We start from the raw sequence: 21484 nt of genomic DNA on the forward strand, positions 1-21484 counted from the left end.
TTTTTTTTTTTTTTGAGATGGAATCTTGCTCTGTCGCCCAGGCTCGAGTGTAGTGACGCCATCTCGGCTCACTGCAACCTCCACCTCCTGGGTTCAAGCACTTCTTCTGCCTCAGCCTCCCAAATAGCTGGAACTACAGACACGCGCCACCTCGCCCAGATAATTTTTGCATTTTTAGTACAGACAGAGTTTCACCATATTGGCCAGGCTGGTCTCAAACTCCTGACCTGGTAATCTGCCAGCCTTGGCCTCGCAAAGTGCTGGGTTAACAGGCATGAGCCACTGCGCCCGGCTGCCAAGAACTCTTTATACAGAGTCCTTAACCATAAAAACAGGAAAAAAAAAATGGTAACACTATCCTAGAAATACCATCTGCAAAGATAGCATTAAGTGAGACAAATGTTCCTGAGATAAGGGTCAATGTTACCTATGTCCATGCTCTAATCTTCTTTAAGCAATGCCATGAACAGAATTCTGAAAACCTCACTTTTCCCAAACATTCACGAAAATCTGAATAAGGCAGTCTTTCCTGCGCAATGCAACACTTGAAGGTGTATTAACTATAAACTCAATTCTGGTTACTTACCTTCCCACACTACAGTAAGCAGTTCATAAGACCACTTTTCCCCTGTAACAATCTCATTCCCACAAATGAAATCGTTATGCAGAAGAAACCACAAGTTTCAAATACACACACACACACACACACACACACACAGAACAAGCCAAAGGCTAGATTTTTTTTTTTTTTCCAGTTTATTGTATACACACACATTTCACAGGTTGTTGTTTTTTTAAAAAAAGTCTGTACAATTGACAAGACAATACAAACTAGCTATAATCTGCTAGCTACACATTAGGACATTAACAAAGCCCATGGTTTCTGCCCTAAAACAGGCAATTGTGCTACTCCAAATCTCTAAGAGAGATTTTCCAGCTCATGTCGTGTGGCCCAGGTACCTCCTCTTCTGTAACTTCCGCCTCTGGAACTGGGCCCACAAGCCCAAGCTCTATCTTGTTTACTTTTATTTTAGGTTCAGCTCAAAGAGGGTACTCTGAGGCTTCACTTTTTCATCTTCATATCTGCTTCAATGGCACAGCGGCGTCCCCTGGTTCCTCCATCCTAGATGACAGGCAGAGAAAGAAAGGGAGCATGAGTTGGTCAAGAGACAAGGGACGGTGCAACAGAAAAGTTGGGGATTTGGTTTCTTGGGGGAGAGGGGAGAAGAGAATCAGCAGAAAAATCCAGAGGGATGAGGGGCATATTTCTGTCTTCCCACAGAGTGGCTAAAGAACACCTGGTAGTTTATGAGAGGAAATGTGGGATGGAGTATCTTGTTCATGCCCACCACAAAGGTCCTTGGAATTCACCTAGGGTCCCACAGAATAACTATTAGTCATCCCACCCAGGCCCAAATCATGTGCAAAGGAACAGGAGAGTAAAAGAAAGGTAGGAGAGTCAGAATGGGCAATGGGTAGTGAGGTTCTTGACTAACATACCTGTCCAACTGCTGGTCCCTACAAGAAAGGCCTTTCCTGCAGACTGACCCTGGCACTAGTTCCCTAGCACCTCCTGACAGTGGTTTTCCATGAGATCAGGATAATTAGAAGGCTTCTTTCCATCTGCTGCTCTCTCCCTGCAGCCCAGCTCCTTCCTCTTGTGCAATATTTTGCTGTCTTCAATAGATAAAAGATCCCATTAACCAGCCTTGCAATAGCCAGCCAAATGCTTTGCTTGGGGGATCCAGAGTCACTGTTGTAGGCCAATAAGAAAGAACGGAGATTATAATGTTTTGTCTGTGGTACAGCCTGTAGGCAAGATGAATTACTGAAACCTTTGCTGGGCCAGGCCATTTTTACATTTCTAATATGCAAGGACTCTAAAATTTTTAGAGTCCATGAACATAAGTTGCCCATGAGGCAACAGTGAAAATAAAAAGGTGGTAATCTTGCATGTGTATAATGCTTTTTCTTTTTTTTCCCAGCCACTTTCATATCTATTATCTCATTTTATCCTCACAACATCCCTGTGAGGTAGGCTGGACAAGTACCTCATTATATTAGTTTCATCACACACCAAGGAAAACAATGCCCCAAGAGATTATCCAGTGACCTTAAGACCATGTAGTTTTCTAGCCTGATGCCCTTCCATTACATCATACCTCACTGTCCCATAATGAACAACACAGAGTAAGAGCCAGTTAATTTACGGAGGAAAGTAATAAAAGTCTTTAGGCTAGCTCTCCTAAGCTTATCTGTAATTCCAGCAGCCACTACTGATGCAGTGGTCACTTTCTTTTTTTTTCTTTTTTTTTGTATGAGACAGAGTTTCGCTCTTGTTGCCCAGGCTGGAGTACAATGGTGCGATCTCAGCTCAGGGCAACCTCTGCCTCCTGGGTTCAAGCGATTCTCCTGCCTCAGCCTCCCAAGTAGCTGGGATTACAGGCGTGTGCCACCACGCCCAGCTAATTTTGTACTTTTTTTAGTACAGACAGGGTTTTTCCATGTTGGTCAGGCTGGTCTCGAACTCCCGACCTCAGGTGATCAGCCCACCTCAGCCTCCCAAAGTGCTGGGACTACAGGTGTGAGCTACCGCACCCGGTCGCAGTGGTCATTATTACTGAGATTTTTTTTTTTCTTTGGAGACAAGGTCTCGTTCTGTCACCCAGGCTGGAGTGCAGTGGAATGAACAGTGCAGCCTTGACCTCCTGGGCCCAAGTGACGCTCCTACCTTAGCCTTCTGAGTAGCTGGTAGTTGGGGACCACAGGTGCGCACCACTCTGCTGCACAGCTAGTAGGGTTTTTTGTTGTTGTTGCCGTTTTTAAATTTTGTAGAGACATGGTTTCCCTATGTTGCCCAAGCTGGTCTCAAACTCCTGGGCTCAAGTAATCCTTCTACCTCAGCCTCCCAAAGTGTTGGAGTTATAGACGTAAACCACCATACCCAGCCTATACTGAGTTCTTTAGCTTAAATTTTACTAAGTATTTGTTACATTCATCTTGCAACTTAATTTTAGGAGACAAGAGAAAAACTATGTGCTGAGTACTACCATTATGAGGAACACTGTTAAAAAGCCAGCTAGCAGCTCCTGCTCTGACCAATTTTAAATTTGTTAAGAAAAGAATTGGTAAAAGGTGAAGTCGGGAAATGATGAGCCGGTACATCCTAGATCCTTTACTCCTAGAATACATTTCAGCCCAGTGATCTCAAAAACAGTCCCTACCCGGCCCACACACACACACATGCAGAAAGACAGAAATGCAGAAGAAAAGAGTTTCTTATTCAATGACCTGAATAAACAGAAGTTCAAGACACTGCCACGGTCTGCATGTTGGATTTCCCTCTGCCACCCACCCCCATTAAGAGCTGAGAATCTTTGTGGCAACACCACCCCTCGCAGCCATTCAATACTTACAAAGAGAGAGAGAAGGAAGGCAGGAGAGCCCATTGGGACACTGTCCTGTTAGAGGACAAACAAACACTGATCAGGTTCCACAGAAACTCTCAGCCACAAGCACCCCAAACCTCAGGACAGAGACACAAGCACCACACACACAAGGACAAAATTTAAAAACTCAAGAACAAGAGGAAAGAGATCCAAAAGCAATCTGGCCATTACGCCTCTAGAACAGAAACTGATGGTCCCCAACTGCTGCAGGCTAAGCCATTTCCCCCGCCTTGACAGCACTCTCCCAGAGGAATTAATAATTCCCCTACTCACAATTTCTTCCATGTGACTGGGTCTTTCGGTTACAACAGGCTTATTCAATGTTTAGATGGGTGCGAACAACCACCATTCTAAGATCTATGTGTCTGTATATTATTGGAATCTAGAAGCCCAACAGTACCAAGTAGTAACATAAGGTTCCTTGGATACTTCAGACTTCTACTACTGGAACACTGGCACACAGGTTCCTTCCTGATCACCTCACCTTCTCTGAAGCATCCTGTTTGCGAGTAGAATCTCTCCCTCGAAGACTTTTAGCACTGATCCCAGACTCGGATGTTTGCATAATCAACTGCGTGGCCAAGAATTGCTGTAGGGAGAAGAAATAGGGTAGGCCATAGAGACCTGATTTAGTAGAGACAAATCAAGTACACTTTAAGCACTGTAAATAGAACTTTGTACAGTACTCTTCTGGCTCAAATATATTTTGACTGATTGGAAGTTTAGCCTATTAAGTTTTAATTCTAGTTGCAATAGGGATGCTAAGGGATGCTAAGAATCTTTTTTTGCTATAACATAGGATCAAATCTCTATCCTCCAGGAATGAGAAAAAGAATAAAACTGGAATGATCCAAAGATCATTCAGCAATTTAAGTAATTTGACAGATCGTGCGAAGATTTGCAACATTCTTCCAAGTTCAACACCCCAAAAAGTACCTGGTAATGCAATCACAGGATAAAAGTAGGGAAAAGGAAAGGAGAAACTCTTATTTGCTGAGCATCTACTATGTACCAGGTACTTGATGTAATTAAAAAATATGCATTCACCAGTTTTTAAAAAATTTATTTAAAAACTTTATGAAACTGCAATTAATTGCCCAAGAAAGGTAGAATATTGTATCACAACTCTTTCACCACACCACAGAAAATAAAAATAAATTCCGCAAGAACAAAATACTACGTTTTCAATGTGTCCCTGATAGCTATCCAAGTAAAAGCCACAGCAATCCTTCTTGACATCAATATGAATCCTCCCCTTGAGTATTTTAATTTCATCCTTGCTGAAACACAAAAGATCCTCAAAGTACCTGGATCTGTTCCAAGACATCTCTCTGCATCTCCACTGCCATGTGATAGACATCATGGTCTGAGCTATTGTACATTACAGCATTCTGAAACATTAGCATAATGTCACGCTGAAATTCAGCTGTGCTTCGGATCAGTCCATTTTCTATGTTTTTCTTAATAGTTGACAAATCCATAGGCCTAAAAAAAAAGAACAGGGGTAAGTGGCAGTGTGGGTGGAAGAGGACTCATCTAGATCTCTGAATACATTATCATCATACAGACTTTCTCATATATACCTTAATTTGCAGCTGCCAGGACTTAAATGCTAACCCCTTACCCCGAAACATGCACTTAACCCATTTAACAATCTATATAATAAGCATTGAGAAAGGTAATAAAGGGAGTTTATTTGTTTTTTTTTTTTTTTTTTTTTTTTTGAGACAGGGCCTGGCTCTGTCACTCAGGCTGTAGTGCAGTGGCACAATCATGGTTCATTGCAGCCTCGAACTTCCAGGCTCAAGCAATCCTTCCCACCTCAGCCTCCCAGGTAGTTGGGACTACAAATGCGTGACACCACACCTGGCTAAGTTTTGTATTTTTTATAGAGAGGGGGTTTCGCCATGTTGCCCAGGCTAGTCTTGAATTCCTGGGCTCAAGTGATTCACCCACCTCAGCACCCTCAAAGTGCTGGGATTACAGGCGTGAGCCACCACTCCCGGTGAGGATTTATTCTTTTAGACTATCAGTGGCGATCCAGCCACTGGAATCATCAGTTTAGTACTTAGTGCCCCTTATAGCAAAACCATAAATTTACTTGCTTTAAACTTTCTATCTAAAGCAAAACTTTCACTAAGACTGGACAACATGGCTGGGCGCGGTGGCTCAAGCCTGTAATCCCAGCACTTTGGGAGGCCGAGGCGGGCGGATCACGAGGTCAGGAGATCGAGACCATCCTGGCTAACACGGTGAAACCCCGTCTCTACTAAAAAATACAAAAAACTAGCCGGGCGAGGTGGCAGGCGCCTGTAGTCCCAGCTACTCGGGAGGCTGAGGCAGGAGAATGGCGTGAACCCGGGAGGCGGAGCTTGCAGTGAGCTGAGATCTGGCCACTGCACTCCAGCCTGGGTGACAGAGCGACACTCTGTCTCAAAAAAAAAAAAAAAAAAAAAAAAAAGACTGGACAACTTATAATTCAGGCAAGTTACCATGCTGAGTGGATCATGGCTCACCTCTGCACAATGCTGTGGTAGCCAGGTGCTATGTCATCTGTAACAGGCTGCAGGAAGACATTGGCATACCTGTCCAAAAGGAGGAAGGTGCAATTACTGACATTCTCCAGAAGAACAGGGAGGGAACTTACTCTAAGTAGCTGAAGATAGTAAGAACCAATACCAGCAGTTCCACAGAAGCCTATTCAGACTTTTTTCCAGTCACCAACAATGAAGAGTAGGAGAAAATGAACCTGACTGGTAAAGCCCACTCACCTATGATTAGCTGCAGCTCTCCATACAAGCATGATGGCTTTCTTCCAAATTTTCTGTGCCTGAATAGCTTCCTGATCCTCGCTACAGACAGAGCTGAAACAGAGATACAGCAATTCCACTAGGCACAAGTTAAAAATATATATATATATATATATAAAATTATCTCTTTTTTTTAGAGACAGGGTCTCACTCTGTCCCCCAGGCTGGAGTGCAGTGGCGTGATCATGTTCACTGCACCCTCAACCTCCCAGACTCAATCCTCTCACCTCAGCCTCCCAAGTAGCTGGGACTGTAGGTACATACCACCATGCCCAGCTAATTTTTAAATTTTTTTTGTAGAGATAGGGTCTCACTGTGTTGCCCAGGCTGGTCTCGAAGTCCTGGGTTCCAGCGATCCTCCTGCCTTAGGCTCCTCTAGGCTGGCAGCTTCACTGACACCATCTTCCTCCTCATCCCTCACCTGGGGCATCCTTAGACACAGTATGCTCCAGTCAACAAATGCAAGCAAAGCTATCCAGCAAAGCATCATTGAACATGCTCTGTCTTTTGGGTTAGAATTAGTTCTAGAAATGACCTCACGCTGTTTCCTGACTTAGCTGTCTATCACTTATACTACCATCTACTTAAAGACACTGACTTAAGTAATTTAGAACCTGGACAAAGAATAATACCCAGGATCTTTTAAAAAGAAAGAAAAAAAAAGCTACTTACTTAAGACTAAGCTAAGAGGCGTTCCTTCTTTCCCCTTGTTCAAGAGTAACTCTGACCCTGGATACAAAGTTATCAAAAATAATTTTTATTTTGTGTCTCATCTGATGGAGCAAGCTCACATCACATTCTTTAAGTCTCTGTTACTACTGCTTTAATAATTCTAAAAAGAAAACTTTGGATGATTTTCTTTGGATAGTCTAATTAATAAACTGGATTCCTGTATGTTCTCCTTGGTTCTGGTATCCTTATTCACTCCAAATCACTCTAAGTGTATCAAGGGATATTCACAAGCTGTTTTATATGGGAGGCACCTGTTGCTACAGTACTCCCATTATGCCTGTCTACTGCAGCTTTTCCCCACGCAACTCCATACCAGTCTCTTATCAGAGAATAAAAATGCGACTTTACTGAAATTCATTAAAAAGTAGTGCTATAGGGAAATCTAATCACATGGCAAGAGGAATAAAGAAAAGTCTGAAATACCTTTATCTGGCTTCCAAAAATAGTCCCTGATTCTTCTTTCAATGAGTCTGCAGAGGAGAGAAAGACTACCTGAAGATTTTTCCACCTTAGCCTTCCCCTTCCTATGGACCATAATCCCCTGCAGCTCTCCTTTCCATGCTGACCTGTTCTACCTCCTCTACTTGCCCACAACCCACAATCCCTCAGAAGCCAAAGCAAATGATTTCAAGTTAGTTAAAGAGGACTTTATTTACCTGACATTTCGAACTTGTGCTGAGTCTCTGCTTCTAAAGGATCTTCAATGGGATTTGAGCCATGTGATGGAGACAACATGCTTTCAGGGGATGCCTGAAAACCAGAAAAGAAAAAACACCGTTAAGTACTGGTAAATCACTATAGCTCACACAACTTTATTCTTCAATGATAATGAGACCATAGAAGAAATTCTAAGTCCTATTCATGTAATGTGACTCCAGTGGTCACCTTAACAGGAAGAAGTATATATAACACTAATCACAGCCTATGGGCTTTGGACCATCAAACATGTCAGAACTCAGGAATGCAACTGGAAAACCAAAAAACCTAAGCTATCACTTCTTACTTAAGGTATAACCCTCCATCTCCCCAGCCCCTGATCTTTATTAAGTACCTCTGTCTTCACATTTGTAAGTGGAGTCTCATCGCCTTTCCCAATGGCAACATCTGCTTCAACAATCTCTCCAGTTGCAGTACTTCCCGGTTCCTCATCTAAGTCCTGACTCCTGAGTTCTGGTGGCTCCATACTTGTGGCTGGAACAACTCCAGCTACTATTTCAGCCCCTGAAATGACTGATTCTGGTTCTGCAGGTTCCACCTTGATCTCTGCACTGGGATCCCTGATGTCCACCAGTTCATGTATTCCCTTGTTTTCAGTTTCCTCAAAGTCCAGTCTCTCTTGCTTGACTGTCATTTCTGGTGCAGGGAGAGGTACTGGCTTGTCCCGCTCCTGCTGGATAGGATGCTCCCAGGGGCCAGGCAGGGATTGAGGATCATCATTTTCTTCACAAAATGACAGTGCTGCTTCCACTGCTGCCACATCCAGCACTTCAGGATGATCATCTACCTGTCCCACAAAACACAAGACTATTGAGGTCACAGAAAGAAGCTCAAGTCCCTCAATTTTTGTTAGCACCAAATGTGATGGCTTGAATCTGCAGCTTTTCTCTCCATTTTTTCCATGTAATGGAGGCAAACAATGAACAGGCACCTGTTCCGTGCAAACCAGTAACATGGATAGGCCTGGGGAGATGACTAGTATGTTAGCACCAAAGGGCTACAAAAATGGAGATGGACAGAGTTAAGTAATTCTTACTGTAAGAAGTAAAGAGGCCAAGCATGGTGGCTCATGCCTGTAACCTCAGCACTTTGGGAGGCCAAGGTGGGTGGATCACTTGAGGCCAGGAGCTTGAGACCAGCCTGGCCAACATGGCAAAACTCATCTCTACTAAAAATGCAAAAAATTAGTGAGGCGTGGTGGCACGTGCCTGTAGTCCCAGCTACTCAGGAGGTTGAGGCACAAGAATTACCTCTGGGAGGCAGAGGTAACAGTGAACCAACATCGTGCCACTGCACTTCAGCCTGGATGACAGAGTAAGACTTTGTCTCTTAAAAAAAAACAAAAAACAAAAAAAAACAGCAGCAGCAAAGTGAGGCTGAAGAGAGAAGCCTATGTAGGACCCATGAGATTCTCTGGGGCTTCACTGAATAGTTACCTTGTCCTCAATGATGGCAATGATGTCTCCAACAGTCTCAAAATCCAGCTCTTCACCTGTGTAAGACACAGCAATATCCATCTTCTCAGCCAGATCTAATTCTTCCTTCCCATCTATGCTGGGAGCCTTTGATCCAACAGGGGCCTCTGCTACCCCTGATCGAAAACACTCTTCTTTGATAGAATTAATGATCATGGAGATTTCACTGCTGTCCATGGAAACAGTCACAGTATGTGGATCCCCCACAGCCTCCATGGGAACACAGTTATCGGGCTGACTCACTGAATAATAGAAAGAGAAAAGCCATCTCAGAAGCTTATTAGGTACAAAGTGACCACCTTGAGATCACATCAGCGCTATAGACAGATGTCAAATATCCAAACACTTAAGATCAGAAAGAGTCATCATACATGTGCCTATGTTTTCTTCTCCCCAGTTTTATCTAGAAAGGTGAGAACATAATCTCAAGCCTGCTCACATTTGTACACTTAGCGTCTTCCTGCAATACATAAATGCCCACCCACCTCTTCTCACATCTAAGGATATTTATTTCTAAGGATAAAGATGGCACATGTCTATGTAGAACACAGAAGCAGCATCTGAATTGGAGCCGATGCTCTTGGTCATTTTTCTCTAACTGAAGCTCGAAATGAAATTTTAGACCTTGTGGCTGCTCAGGGACGCACCTGGAGCTACACTTTCAGTAGTGGAGACAGCCGGAGCAGAGGATGGTGCTGGCAGCGCAGGCATCATGACAATGGTAGCTTGGGACACAGACTCTACAGGGGGTGGCACAAGTTTAACTGGAGGCTCACTGGCAACAGTAGTGAAGGAAGCAAGAGGTGTGGTGAACTGTGTAGGACCAGCTTCTAAAAGCCGGGAAAGAGTGGGAGCACCTAACATATAAAGAGGTACATAAAATGAAGTAAGAAGAAAGCACATAAACAAGAAGCAATAGCTACTTGAAGACTCAACTAAGAAAATTCTTTTGGTCTCAAAGGATGAGAGCGACTCCTGCACTGAGTAAGTTCATCATCTATATCCTTACCCTCTCTAACCTTACTTAAGATCTTCCTCCAAGTTAGGAATGAACCAAAGCACTAGAACACACAACATATATAAAAAATGGGTGGTGAGGCCAGATGCAGTGGCTCACGCCTGTAATGCAAGCACTTTGGGAAGCTAAGGCAGGTGGGTCACTTGCGGTCAAGAGGTTGAGACCAGCATGGGCAACATAGTAAAACCCTGCCTCTACTAAAAATACAAAAATACAAAAAAAAAATTAGCCAGGTGTGGTGGCGGGCGCTGTAATCCCAGCTACTCAGGAGGCTGAGGGAGGAGAACTGCTTGAACCCTTGAACCCGGGAGGTGGAGATTGCAGGGAGCCAAGATCATGCCACCGCATTCCAGGTTGGGCGACAGAGCAAGGCTCTGTCTCCAAAAAAAAAAAAAGGTGGTAATTCTTCCTCAGAGGAAAATTAATCATCAAGAAACAAAAAACTGGTATGAATAAATCTGTCACTTCTGCTGAAGTTCAGCATATTGTAAAACCACCCAAGTTTAACACCATTCAAATACCAATAAGGTTTGTATGGTATTCTATGGAGCTTTTTTTCCTTCCCTGCTTTATACTTTCTACCTCATTAAATTCTCATCACATCCTTGTGAAGTATATATGTTACAATAAAAAAGGAAACTGAGGCTCAAAAGCTAAGTTACCTATCCAAGGTCACAAAACCAATGTGTAGCAGGCCTTATTCCACTATTCTATAATCTTAGGTATCTCTAGCACCTTGATTTTGCAAGCCCTAAGAAAGCAGCTCAATATTACTCTCAATATCCATGCAGTGGTCAATCAGGGCTATCAGTATCTTGAAGACAGATGGCTTTATAATATGGAGACTACATTGTTTATCAGGTAAAGTAGCTCCAAAAAAAAGTTAGAAAAAGTTGGGCTTTAAATCTAGGACTGACAACTGCTTAGTAACAAACAGTGAAACTGAGTCAATGTCAAGTTCAACACCTCTGAGGTTGTAAAGGAAAAGTGGTAACTTACCTGACGCAGCAGGGGAGGCTGCAACAGTATTGGGTGTTTGCTGTATCTCCCCACCATGTATCATGGGAAGGACCCCGCCTACCTCCAGGAGGACACCTGTACTGTTCAGGTGGCCAGAAGCCACAGCCATTTCACTCTCATTGACCTACCAGGGAAGAATAGAGGTGAAGGCTACACTCAAGCTTTCCTTTACTACCATTTCCCAACAAAGCTCCAGCAGTTGATCAAACTTCATGAGAACTAATAGTTAATATCCATGGAGAATAATTTAAGACTCAAGGGAAACTCTAAACTATAATGTTCAAAACTTATCTGACAAGAGTTCTCTGGAGAAGAGAACCAAAATAATTGTGATTCAGATACCTCAGGACCCATGGGTACTATCAACTTACTGTATTTTTTTAAAATTAACATTTAATTAGGAGATCTTTTCCTCTTTTGAACTTTTATTCCCCATGTCACATTTTAGGTCCCAGGCACTCCCTTCCAAGTACTAAATCACCACAGCTCTCAAACACCCACAGAAGTCTCCATACCAGTCTGGGGCTAGTAGGCAGGAGGCTGCCCTTCTTCAAGAGCTCTGACAGCAGAGGGGAGGGGGGTGGAGTTGCTTTCTGTCCAAGCATCTTTTTCTGGGGTGAATCATCTGTTACTGGGGTCATGGGGGCTTCTAAGGGTGCAGAGCCTGGAGGAAGGGTGTCAGGAATCCCAGGAAACGAGGTGACTGGGGTACTCGGCAAAGTCCCGGGGGTTACCTAAGAGACAACAGAGAACCTTTATCTGACTTCTCAAACTATGGAAGGTTCCCTACTAATCTGTATGGGTTAGTGTGTCTAACTATTATTTTATTAGTCCTGAGTGGAAGTGCCCAGAAACCCTCTATCCCTCCTGCTCTTAGCCATACTTTTCTTCCCCACAATCTTCTCCTTCATCCACTCAAACCCACAATGACTCAACCATCCCACCCAACCTGCCTTTTATGAACTCCAATATTACATTTACAAGGATTTTGTCCCTTATTTCGCAGGAATTTCATAAGACTAGTATGAAACAATTCCTTAAAATAGTTTTTTACCTATCTCTCAGAAAGGTCAAAAGCCTCAATGCTTTTAGGTCCGATCTTATCTCAGAGCACAGAACAGGGTAAATTAAGTCTTTAGCATTCAGATCAAGAGAGGAAGTTGCCTCTAGGCCAAAAGTGGTTTCCTCATCACTCAGCTCTGCCGGCTTATTGCCCCTTCACTTATCAATTCCCACAGAAGGAAATATACTCACCCCAGAGGTAGCCTCTTCCATAGTGGTTGGAGTCAAGTCCCCAAGTGGATAATCACCTCCTGGGGAGGCAGAATCTATAGGAGAGCGAACCATCACAGTGGGTAACCTCCGGGGGGGTGTTTTTACTGCTTGACGAGCTAGAACATAAAAGAGAACAATGTTCAAATCTTCAAGATTAAATAAATGAAACTTGACACTATTCTACTATTATACAATAAAGGACAAATAGGAATGCTGCATTAGTAAAGCAACACAATGAGTCTGAATTAGAAAGCTTTAACACTTCTGGAGATGGATAACTTTTTAGCATAATTTTTCCTAAGGGCAATTTTCACACTAAGCAATCTCCTTTAACAATCTCAAACTACTTAATTATCCCAAAGGTCCTTGGAGTGGGAAAGTAGTTTAAACACCCTTTAATATTCTCTTTAGCAACTTATTAATATTCTGCTTTTAAGAACAGGGAGGCTGGGTACGGCGGCTCATGGCCATAATCCCAGCACTTTGGGAGGCCAAGGCAGGTGGATCACCCGAGGTCAGGAGTTTGAGGCCAGCCTGCAAAACCCTATCTCTACTAAAAATACAAAAATTAGCCAGGCGTGGTGGCAGGCACCTGTAATGCCAGCTACGCAGGAGGCTGAAGCAGGAGAATCGCTTCAACCTGGGAGGCGGAGGTTGCAGTGACCCAAGATCACACCACTGCACTCCAGCCTGCACAGCAAGAGCAAAACTCAGCCTGGGGGAAAAACAAAAACAAAAACAGGCAAAGACCTCACTGGCTCACAGCATGTATTCCTAGAGTTGTAAATGCTTAAATTTTTCCCCTCATCCAATGACTGAGCTATTCTCAATCTTTTCACAGGCCCTTGACTTCTAAAACATTATGTTGAATATATTCTTATCAAGCCTTTGTGTCCTAAAGTTAATTTAAGGTCTAGTGAGATCTGAAAACAACTCATATTCTATGAGTTTCTTCTTAGACATTAAGGGATGTTTTTACTCTAGTAGAAGAGAAAACTGCAAGTAAATTTAAATCAATGGATTCTATGTTACAAAATAGTCCAACTGTCATTAGCATGCAGTACTGTGCAATTAATTGCTAAACAGCTATACTAGGTCCAGCTTACCCTGATATGCAGCATCTGTAGCCTTCCTCTTTACTTCAGCCTCCTCTTCTTCCAATTTCTTTTTCCTAAACAGGGAATTAATGGTTGGATGCTAGACAGCCCTGGCTCCTCCCCAGAGTTCACAGAACCCTTACAAAGAAATTTTTTTGCCAGGCCAGCACTTTCTGGAAGAAAGGCCTAATCAGGAATTCTAACCAGCAAAACAGGGAACTGGAGTATAGTGCCTAACTCACAGTTCTTCACCTAGGTAAACTATAGCCACTTTTAAGTTAGAACTAAGTTATGTTTTCATACTGAAATGTTCCATCACATTACCTTCTAGGACTCACTCCCCCCTCCCAGCCACCAAGCCACTCTGCGCTTTCCCCTTCCAGAATCTGTCTGAAGTCTAAATGAATGGCAGTTGGAGGAAATAAGCCAGATTACTTGAGTAGAAAAGAGGGTAAAAAGAAAGAGGCACAGAAGAACAATATAATATAACCCACATTGCAATGTCATTGCAAAGCTCATCCAGTCTGCTGTCCATGTGTCCAGCTTGAATTAGTTCTGCATCTCTTTTTAGCCGTCTATAGGAAGAAAGAGAGGTAGGTAGACTAGGTTTTTTAATCTGCTATTTAAAAAGTTCCAACCAGTACCAGAAGACAGCCCCTATGTCTTTCTCAATCTTTTGGCATTCTCTCTGATAAGTACCTATATCTCTCCTGAGTTTCCTTTATCACTTTCTTTAGTTCCTCAACTCTCTCAGCAGTCAGTTTCCGAACAATGACATCTTCAACAGTTTCCACCACTTCTCCCTTTTCACCTCGTTTCCGTCTGTGGAAAATTGAAAAAAAAAAAAAAAAAATTCATATTCGAGTAAGAGAACATTTATCCCCTCTCCTACTTGCTTTTACCACTTTTATATCACCCAGTATTATAAGTAAGTATAAACCAGAATTCCTCAGTAAATACTCTCCACTAAAGAAATTTGGCTGAAGTACCTGGCTTTGTACTCACTTTGGTGTCTCAGTGGTCTCTAAAAGCTCCGAGTATTGGGAAGCACAATGCTATAAAAAAAGGGAAAATATGATGAGCAAGCCTGGAAAGAAATGACCTTTCAAAGTTTCAAGAGATTAGAGTAAGATTTAGAGAAGAGAACTATATGTAAGATGGGAGTGGTTTACTAGGAGGGCAAGTAACTTTATAATCAAATCAGTTCAAAATAATCAAAACAAGACACAGAAAAACGGCGTCTTATGGACTGGAGTTTGTGCATTTGGGGAAAGGCAACCTAACTGCCAATATTTATAGCTAATATCTACTAAGTAGTTACCACATGCAAGGCACTGTGTTAAATGTTTTACATGTATTACCTGAATTAACTTCACAACAAACCTGAAGCAACTCTTATCTCTATTTTACAAATGAAAAAACAGAGGATCATGGCCCAAAGTTTTTAGATGCAGTAATAATGAACTCAGATCTAATTCCCAAGCTTGGGCTCTTAACTGTTATGCAACACCAATAAGAAAGGTCTAATATGATCATACATGGATGGATTAGCAAACAGTAGGAAAAAGAAAAAGGTGTATTCTCAACTGTTTTTCCACATCATGGTATAAAAGCTTTGTAATTAAAAGTCAGGGCCTGGTAGAGAACCTACTTTACAACCCAAAGACTGCTCTAAAAGAGCACTTGCTTGGGAACTTACTTTTTGAGAGAACCAGTCTGGAGGGCGGCCAGGTTCTGCAAAGGGCTTGATTGCTCTGCTAACTGATACCCTACAAAATGAGGAAAGCTTTATTACACGTCAAGCAGAAAATAATAGGAGAGGTGTGCTGAGAGTGTAAGGCCTGGAGTTCAAACTTTGGAATAAAAAAGATGCCAATGGCCAGGCGCGGTAGCTCACGCCTGTAATCCCAGCACTTTGGGAGGCCAAGATGGGTGGATCACAAGGTCAGGAGATCGAGACCATCCTGGCCAACATGGTGAAACCCCATCTCTACTAAAAATACAAAAATTAGTTGGGCATGGTGGCAAGCACCTGCAGTCCCAGCTACTCAGGAGGCTGAGGCAGGAGAATCTCTTGAACACGGGGGGGCGGAGGTCACAGTGAGCCAAGATCTCCCCACTGCACTCCAGCCTAGGGACAGAGTGAGACTCTGTCTCAAAAAGAAGAAGGAAAAAAAAAAAAAAAAGATGCCAATGAATGCGAGGTGTGCAATGGGCCGTGCGTATAATCCCAGCACTCTGGGAGGCAGAGGTGAGAGGACAGCTTGAGCCCAGGAGTTCAAGCCACCCAAGGAGACCCCATCTCTACAAAAAAAAAAAAAAAAAAATTGACAAGGTGTGGTGGTGCATACCTGCAGCCTGTGGTCTCAGTTACTTGGGCAGCTGAGGTGGGAGGATCCCTTGAGCCCAGAAGAGGCTGCAGTGAGCCCAATTCATGCCACTGCACTCCAGCCTGGGTGACAGAGTGAGACCACCCCCTCCACCATTCAAAAAAAAGAACAGCATGTATAGTATATAATCATTTGTGTTAAAAAATGACGGGGATGAGGAGGAAAAAGAAAGTATTTATTTGCTCACATAAAATTAATGCTGGAGAGACACAAGAAACTGCTAACACCAGTAGATGGGGGACAATAATGCGAGCAAGCCATTGCATATAATTTTGAACCTTATGACTTAGAATCTGCTGATAAAATAATAAAATTTAAAAATTTTTACTAAAGTATTCTTACACTATTTTTCTATGACTGGGCGTGGTGACTCAGGCCTGTAATCACAACGCTTCAGGAGGTTGAGGAGGGCAGATTGCTTGAGATGAGGAGCTTGAGACCAGCCTGGCCAACATGGTGAAACCCCATCTCTACTAAAAATACAAAAATTAGCCAGGCATGGTGGCGTGCACCTTTAATCACAGCTACTCGGGAGGCTGAGCTAGGACAATCGCTTAAATCCAGGAGGTGGAGGCTGCAGTGAGCTGAGATTGTGCCACTGCATTCCAACCTGGCTGACACAGCAAGACTCCATCTCAAAAAACAAAACAAAAAAAAGGATTCTTAACACTATCTAATAAAAATGTGAGGAAATATACAGATTAAATTCTATTTTAAACCAGTTTACCTATTTTGTTTAAAAATGAGCTTAGTTTATATATATACACATATATGTATATAAGTACGCATGTACACACATCTGTGTATATATACACACACACACGCATATGAATATACAAACACACACATAACACACAAATATATGTGATGTGTATACACACACGCATACACACACAAACACACACTGTTTTTGTTTAGACAGTATCTCACTTTGTCACCCAGACTTCATGGCACAATCATGGCTCACTATAGCTTCCACCTCTGAGGCTTAGGCAACCTCCTACTGCAGCCCCACCCAAGTAGCTGAAATCACAGATGCACCATCATGCCTGGCTAATTTTCTTTTTTGTAGGGAACAGGGTCTCTTATGTTGCCTCCCTGGCTCAAGCCATCCTCACATCTCAGCTTCCCGAGTAGCTGGAACTATAGGCACACACCACCAAACCGAGCTAATATTTTTATGTTTTTTTGTAGAGACACAGTTTTGTCATATTGCCCAGACTGGTCTCCAATTCATCATCTCAAGCGACCTGCCCGCCTTGGCCTCCCAAAGTTCTGGGATTACAGATGTGAGCCACTGCACCCAGCCCCATTCTATTCTCTAGTTCTATGAGGTCTGTAATTTTTCCTAGATTCTACATGTAACTGAGATCATATGGTATTTATGTGTCCAGCTTATTTCACTTTACATACTATCCTCCAGGCTCAACCATGGAATCACAAATGGAGGATTTAATTCTTTTTTATGGCTCAATAGTATTCCATTGTGTATATAAATATGTATGTGTGTGTGTGTGTGTGTGTGTGTATCTCGTATTTTCTTTACCTGTTTATCTGTTAACGGATACTATAATAATTAATTGTGGATAGTTTCACAGATGTATATATATTTCAAAAGTACCGTATCTTATGCTTTAAATATGTGCAGTGGCCAGGTGTGGTAGCTCACGCCTGTAATCCTAGCACTTTGAGAAGCCAAGGCAGGTGGATCATCTGAAGTCAGGAGTTCAAGACCAGCCTGGCCAACATGGCAAAACCCCATCTCTACCAAAAAATACAAAAATTAGCCAGGCATGCTGGCGTAGGCCTGTAGTCCCAGCTACTCGGGAGGCTGAGGTGGCAGAATCACTTGAACCTGGGAGGCAGAGGTTCCAGTGAGCCGAGATTGCGCCATTGCACTCCAGCCTGGGCAAAAAGAGCGAAACTCCGTCACACATACACACACACAAAATGCTAGGAAGCATGACAATCAGCAAAGTACTGAATTGTTTATCAATGTGGCAAGAGAGTTAAATTCATAATGGATGATGCAAAAAAAAAAAAAAAACGGGGGTGAGGGGCTGATACCAAGAAAGGTAAAATGATGACAGTTCTAGGCTGGGAGTGTTGGCTCACGTCTATAATCCTAGCACTTTCGAGGGCTAAGGTGGGAGGATCACTTGAGCCCAGGAGTTCGAGACCAGCCTGGGCAACAAGTGACAAAAAACCCAAAAAATCAGCCAAGCATGACGGCAAGGGTCTGTAGTCCCAGCTACTCAGGAGGCTAAACTGGGAGGATCACTTGAGGCCAGGAGTTGGAGACCAGCCTGGGGAACATAGTGGGACCTCGTCTCTACAAAAACATAAATATTTAAATTATTAAAAAAAAAAAAGTCCAGCCTGGGCAACATGGCAAAACCCCATCCCTACCAAAAAATACAAAAATGAGCCGGGGATGATGGCATGTGCCTGTAGTCCCAGCTACTCAGGAGGCTGAGGCCGGAGAATCACTTGAGCCCAGGAGGCAGAGGTTGCAGTGAACCAAGATTGCACCACTGCACTCCAGCCTGGGTGACAGTGAGACCCTGTCTGCAAAAAAAAAAAAAAAAAAAAAAAAAAAAAAAGCGAACATAATAGAGTTACTACATAACCCAGCAATTTCACTCCTTGAATAAAAAACTCAAGAGAATTAAAAACATTGTCCACAACCTCATACACAAATGTGCGTATCATCAGCATTATTCATAATGGTCAAAAAGTGGAAACAACCCAATTGTCTATCAAGCGATGGATAAACAAAATTTGGTATATTCATACAACAGATTATTATTCAGCTAAAAAAGGAATTAAGTATTGATACATGCTATATAAGAATGAACCTTAAAAGCGTTATGTCAGCCAGGCGCGGTGGCTCACTCCTGTAATCCCAGCACTTTGGGAGGCCGAGGTGGGCTGATCACGAGGTCAGGAGATCAAGACCACCCTGGCTGACATGGTGAAAGCCCGTCTCTACTAAAAATAAAAAAAATTAGCTGAGCGTGGTGGCGGGCGTCTGTAGTCCCAGATACTCAAGAGGCTAAGGCAGGAGAATGGCATGAACCCAGGAGGCGGAACTTGCAGTGAGCCAAGATTGCGCCACTGCACTCCAGCCTGGGCAACAAAGCAAGAGCCTCAAAAAATAAAAAATAAAAAAAATACAAATAAAGAAAATGTTCTAAAATTAGATTGTGGTGATGGCTGCACAACTGTGAATATACTAAAAACCATTATATTGTACATCTTAAGTAAGTTAATTTTATAGTATGTGAATTATATCTCAATAAAGCTGTTTAAAAAAAAAAATACAGCTGGCCTGGTGGCTCACACCCGTAATCCCAGTAGGTTGGGAGGTTGAGGTGGGCAGATCGCTTGAACCCAGGAGTTCAAGACCAGCCTAGGAAACATGATGAAACCCCTATCTCTACAAAAAAATACAAAAAATTATCTGGGCATGGTGGTGTGCACCTGTAGTCCCAGCTACTAAAGAGGCTGAGGTGGGAGGATCACTTGAGCCTCAGACATGGAGGTTGCAGTGAGCCAAGATCACACCACTGCACTCCAGCCTGGGCCACAAAGTGCAACCCTGTCTCAAAAAAAAAAAAAAAAAAAAGGCCGGCAGCAGTGGCTCACGCCTGTAATCCCAGCACTTTCGGAGGCTGAGGCGGGCAGATCATGAGGTCAGGTGATTGAGACCAGCGTGGCCAACATGGTGAAACCTTGTCTCTACTAAAAATACAAAATTAGCCAGGCATGGCCAGGCGCAGTGGCTTACGCCTGTAATCCTAGCACTTTGGGAGGCTGAGGCCAGTGGATCACCTGAGGTCAGGAGTTCGAGACCAGCCTGGCCAACATGGCGAAACTCTGTCTCTACTAAAAACTAAAAAAATTAGCTGGGCGTGGCTGCACCACTGCATTCCAGCCTGGGCGAGAGAAGGAGACTGTCTCAAAAAAAAAAAAAAAGGGAAGAAGAAAAAGAAAGTCTACTTACAGCTTAATATGATTAACTACAGAAATCTACCAATGTGAAAGAGTATCTAACAATTTCTAAGACCCAGAAAAGCTGACATCCTAGATAGCTTACCAATTTTGATCTCCACTTCTCATGACAGAAGATGCTAAACACAGCTTCTCTCGGATGGACCATGGCTCTGTGGGGCCAGTACTCAGCAGCTTGTGTTCTGGGAAACGAAAAAAAAAAAAAAAAAAAAAACCTTGGAAGCAACCACTGAGACTGTAGTGCTAAGCTCCAAAATCCCCAAAAAGGGGACTAAAAGCCTAATACAAAATATTCCAACTTGTTAGGACAAAGTGAGCTACTATCACCAAATCTTGATTTTCACCTCTCCAACTGAAGTATTACCAGTGACCGTGGTACCAATTTGTTGCATGTGAATTATTAACATTTTATTTCTTAAAACGCCACGGCTTGAAGCTCCGCTTTATTAAAAAATTGGGAATGTCAGATTAGGCAGTTCTCCCTAAAAGCCCAATTTTAAGAATACTGGACTTTATTCCAGTTTGAACTTATTCAGGGCTTATTTCCCAGGAACCCGAGCGGCCAGCCCCTCCTACAACCCCGCCTCCCTCTTAGCATAAACTTGTTTACTTCTCTCAGATCCTCTACTCCAAATGTCGGGCCTAAAAGACCTTTTCAGTCCACTAAAAGAAAAATGGCTGAAATCCCCGAGATGCAATTTCCTGAGTGGCAAGAAAAGCTCATGGTTAAAAGGCCCCACTTCCACTGCCTCACAAACGTCGGACAAAAAATGAATGGCTCTTTGAGGTGCCGGTTACTCCGTCTGGCTCATAACATCTTTTCGTCTGCACGCCCAAGTTTCTAGAGTGCTTTTACGGTTACCCCGAAGGGCTCCTAACACACTAGGATTCACTAAGCTCCTTCTCTCACACCTCCGCTCCCTCCCTGAGAAACAAGACCCCAGATTTCTGGGCCCCCAAACGTTGGTCTTCACGATGCTGTGGAGCGCAGGTCTCTGAAAACCCTGAGCTCTCAAGCAAACCACTTCTCCCACTTCCTAAACGTGTAACAAAAATATGGTGCCTAGCCGCGGATCTACAAAGGCCTTTCACGCAAAACCTGCTCAGATACTCACTGCCCGTTCCCGTCGCCATCTTGGCCCCGAAGTCTCCAACCCTGAGGAGAGACGGTCTGGTAGGGCCGAAACCCTGGAATTCTGGGAAGTAGAGTACCGGCGTTGGTTCGCGGTGCCTCCTGGGAAATGTCGTTTTTTCCCCTAAGACAAAGCAAGCAACTTAAACCAGTTATCTTGTGCACTCCTTTTAAGATTTTTGCTAAGGAAGGACAGGGGTTGGCGGCTGAAGCCTCAAGATTTCCTTTAGGGTTCTTAGGTAAGAAATGTCTAAGGTTCAAGAAAAAGGGTTAAGCTGGAAGAATCCCAAGCGAAATAACTCCTAACCCGCGACAGTTGGTAACCCGGACCCACATTAGATCTGAGAGGTCAAGC

General features: G+C 43.2%; 1 protein-coding gene across 1 annotated transcript; it reads right to left on the bottom strand.

Annotated features, from left to right (window-relative positions):
* Positions 1–752: 752 nt before the first annotated feature.
* BRD8 (bromodomain containing 8) lies at positions 753–21239 on the bottom strand. The gene is given in 23 exon segments (XM_031666827.1): positions 753–1123; positions 3417–3461; positions 3934–4038; positions 4757–4934; positions 5966–6034; positions 6221–6417; positions 6624–6674; positions 6676–6690; positions 7415–7461; positions 7648–7741; positions 8043–8495; positions 9145–9425; positions 9831–10040; positions 11201–11345; positions 11737–11955; positions 12476–12612; positions 13603–13667; positions 14088–14168; positions 14293–14415; positions 14599–14648; positions 15293–15362; positions 20083–20179; positions 21113–21239. Coding segments are annotated over 23 exon segments (2811 nt in total). The 5' UTR covers positions 21132–21239; the 3' UTR covers positions 753–1063.
* Between the last annotated feature and the right edge of the window lie 245 nt (positions 21240–21484).

This window comes from Papio anubis, chromosome 5 (assembly GCF_008728515.1).
Source record: "Papio anubis isolate 15944 chromosome 5, Panubis1.0, whole genome shotgun sequence".
Classification (NCBI taxonomy): Eukaryota; Metazoa; Chordata; class Mammalia; order Primates; family Cercopithecidae; genus Papio; species Papio anubis.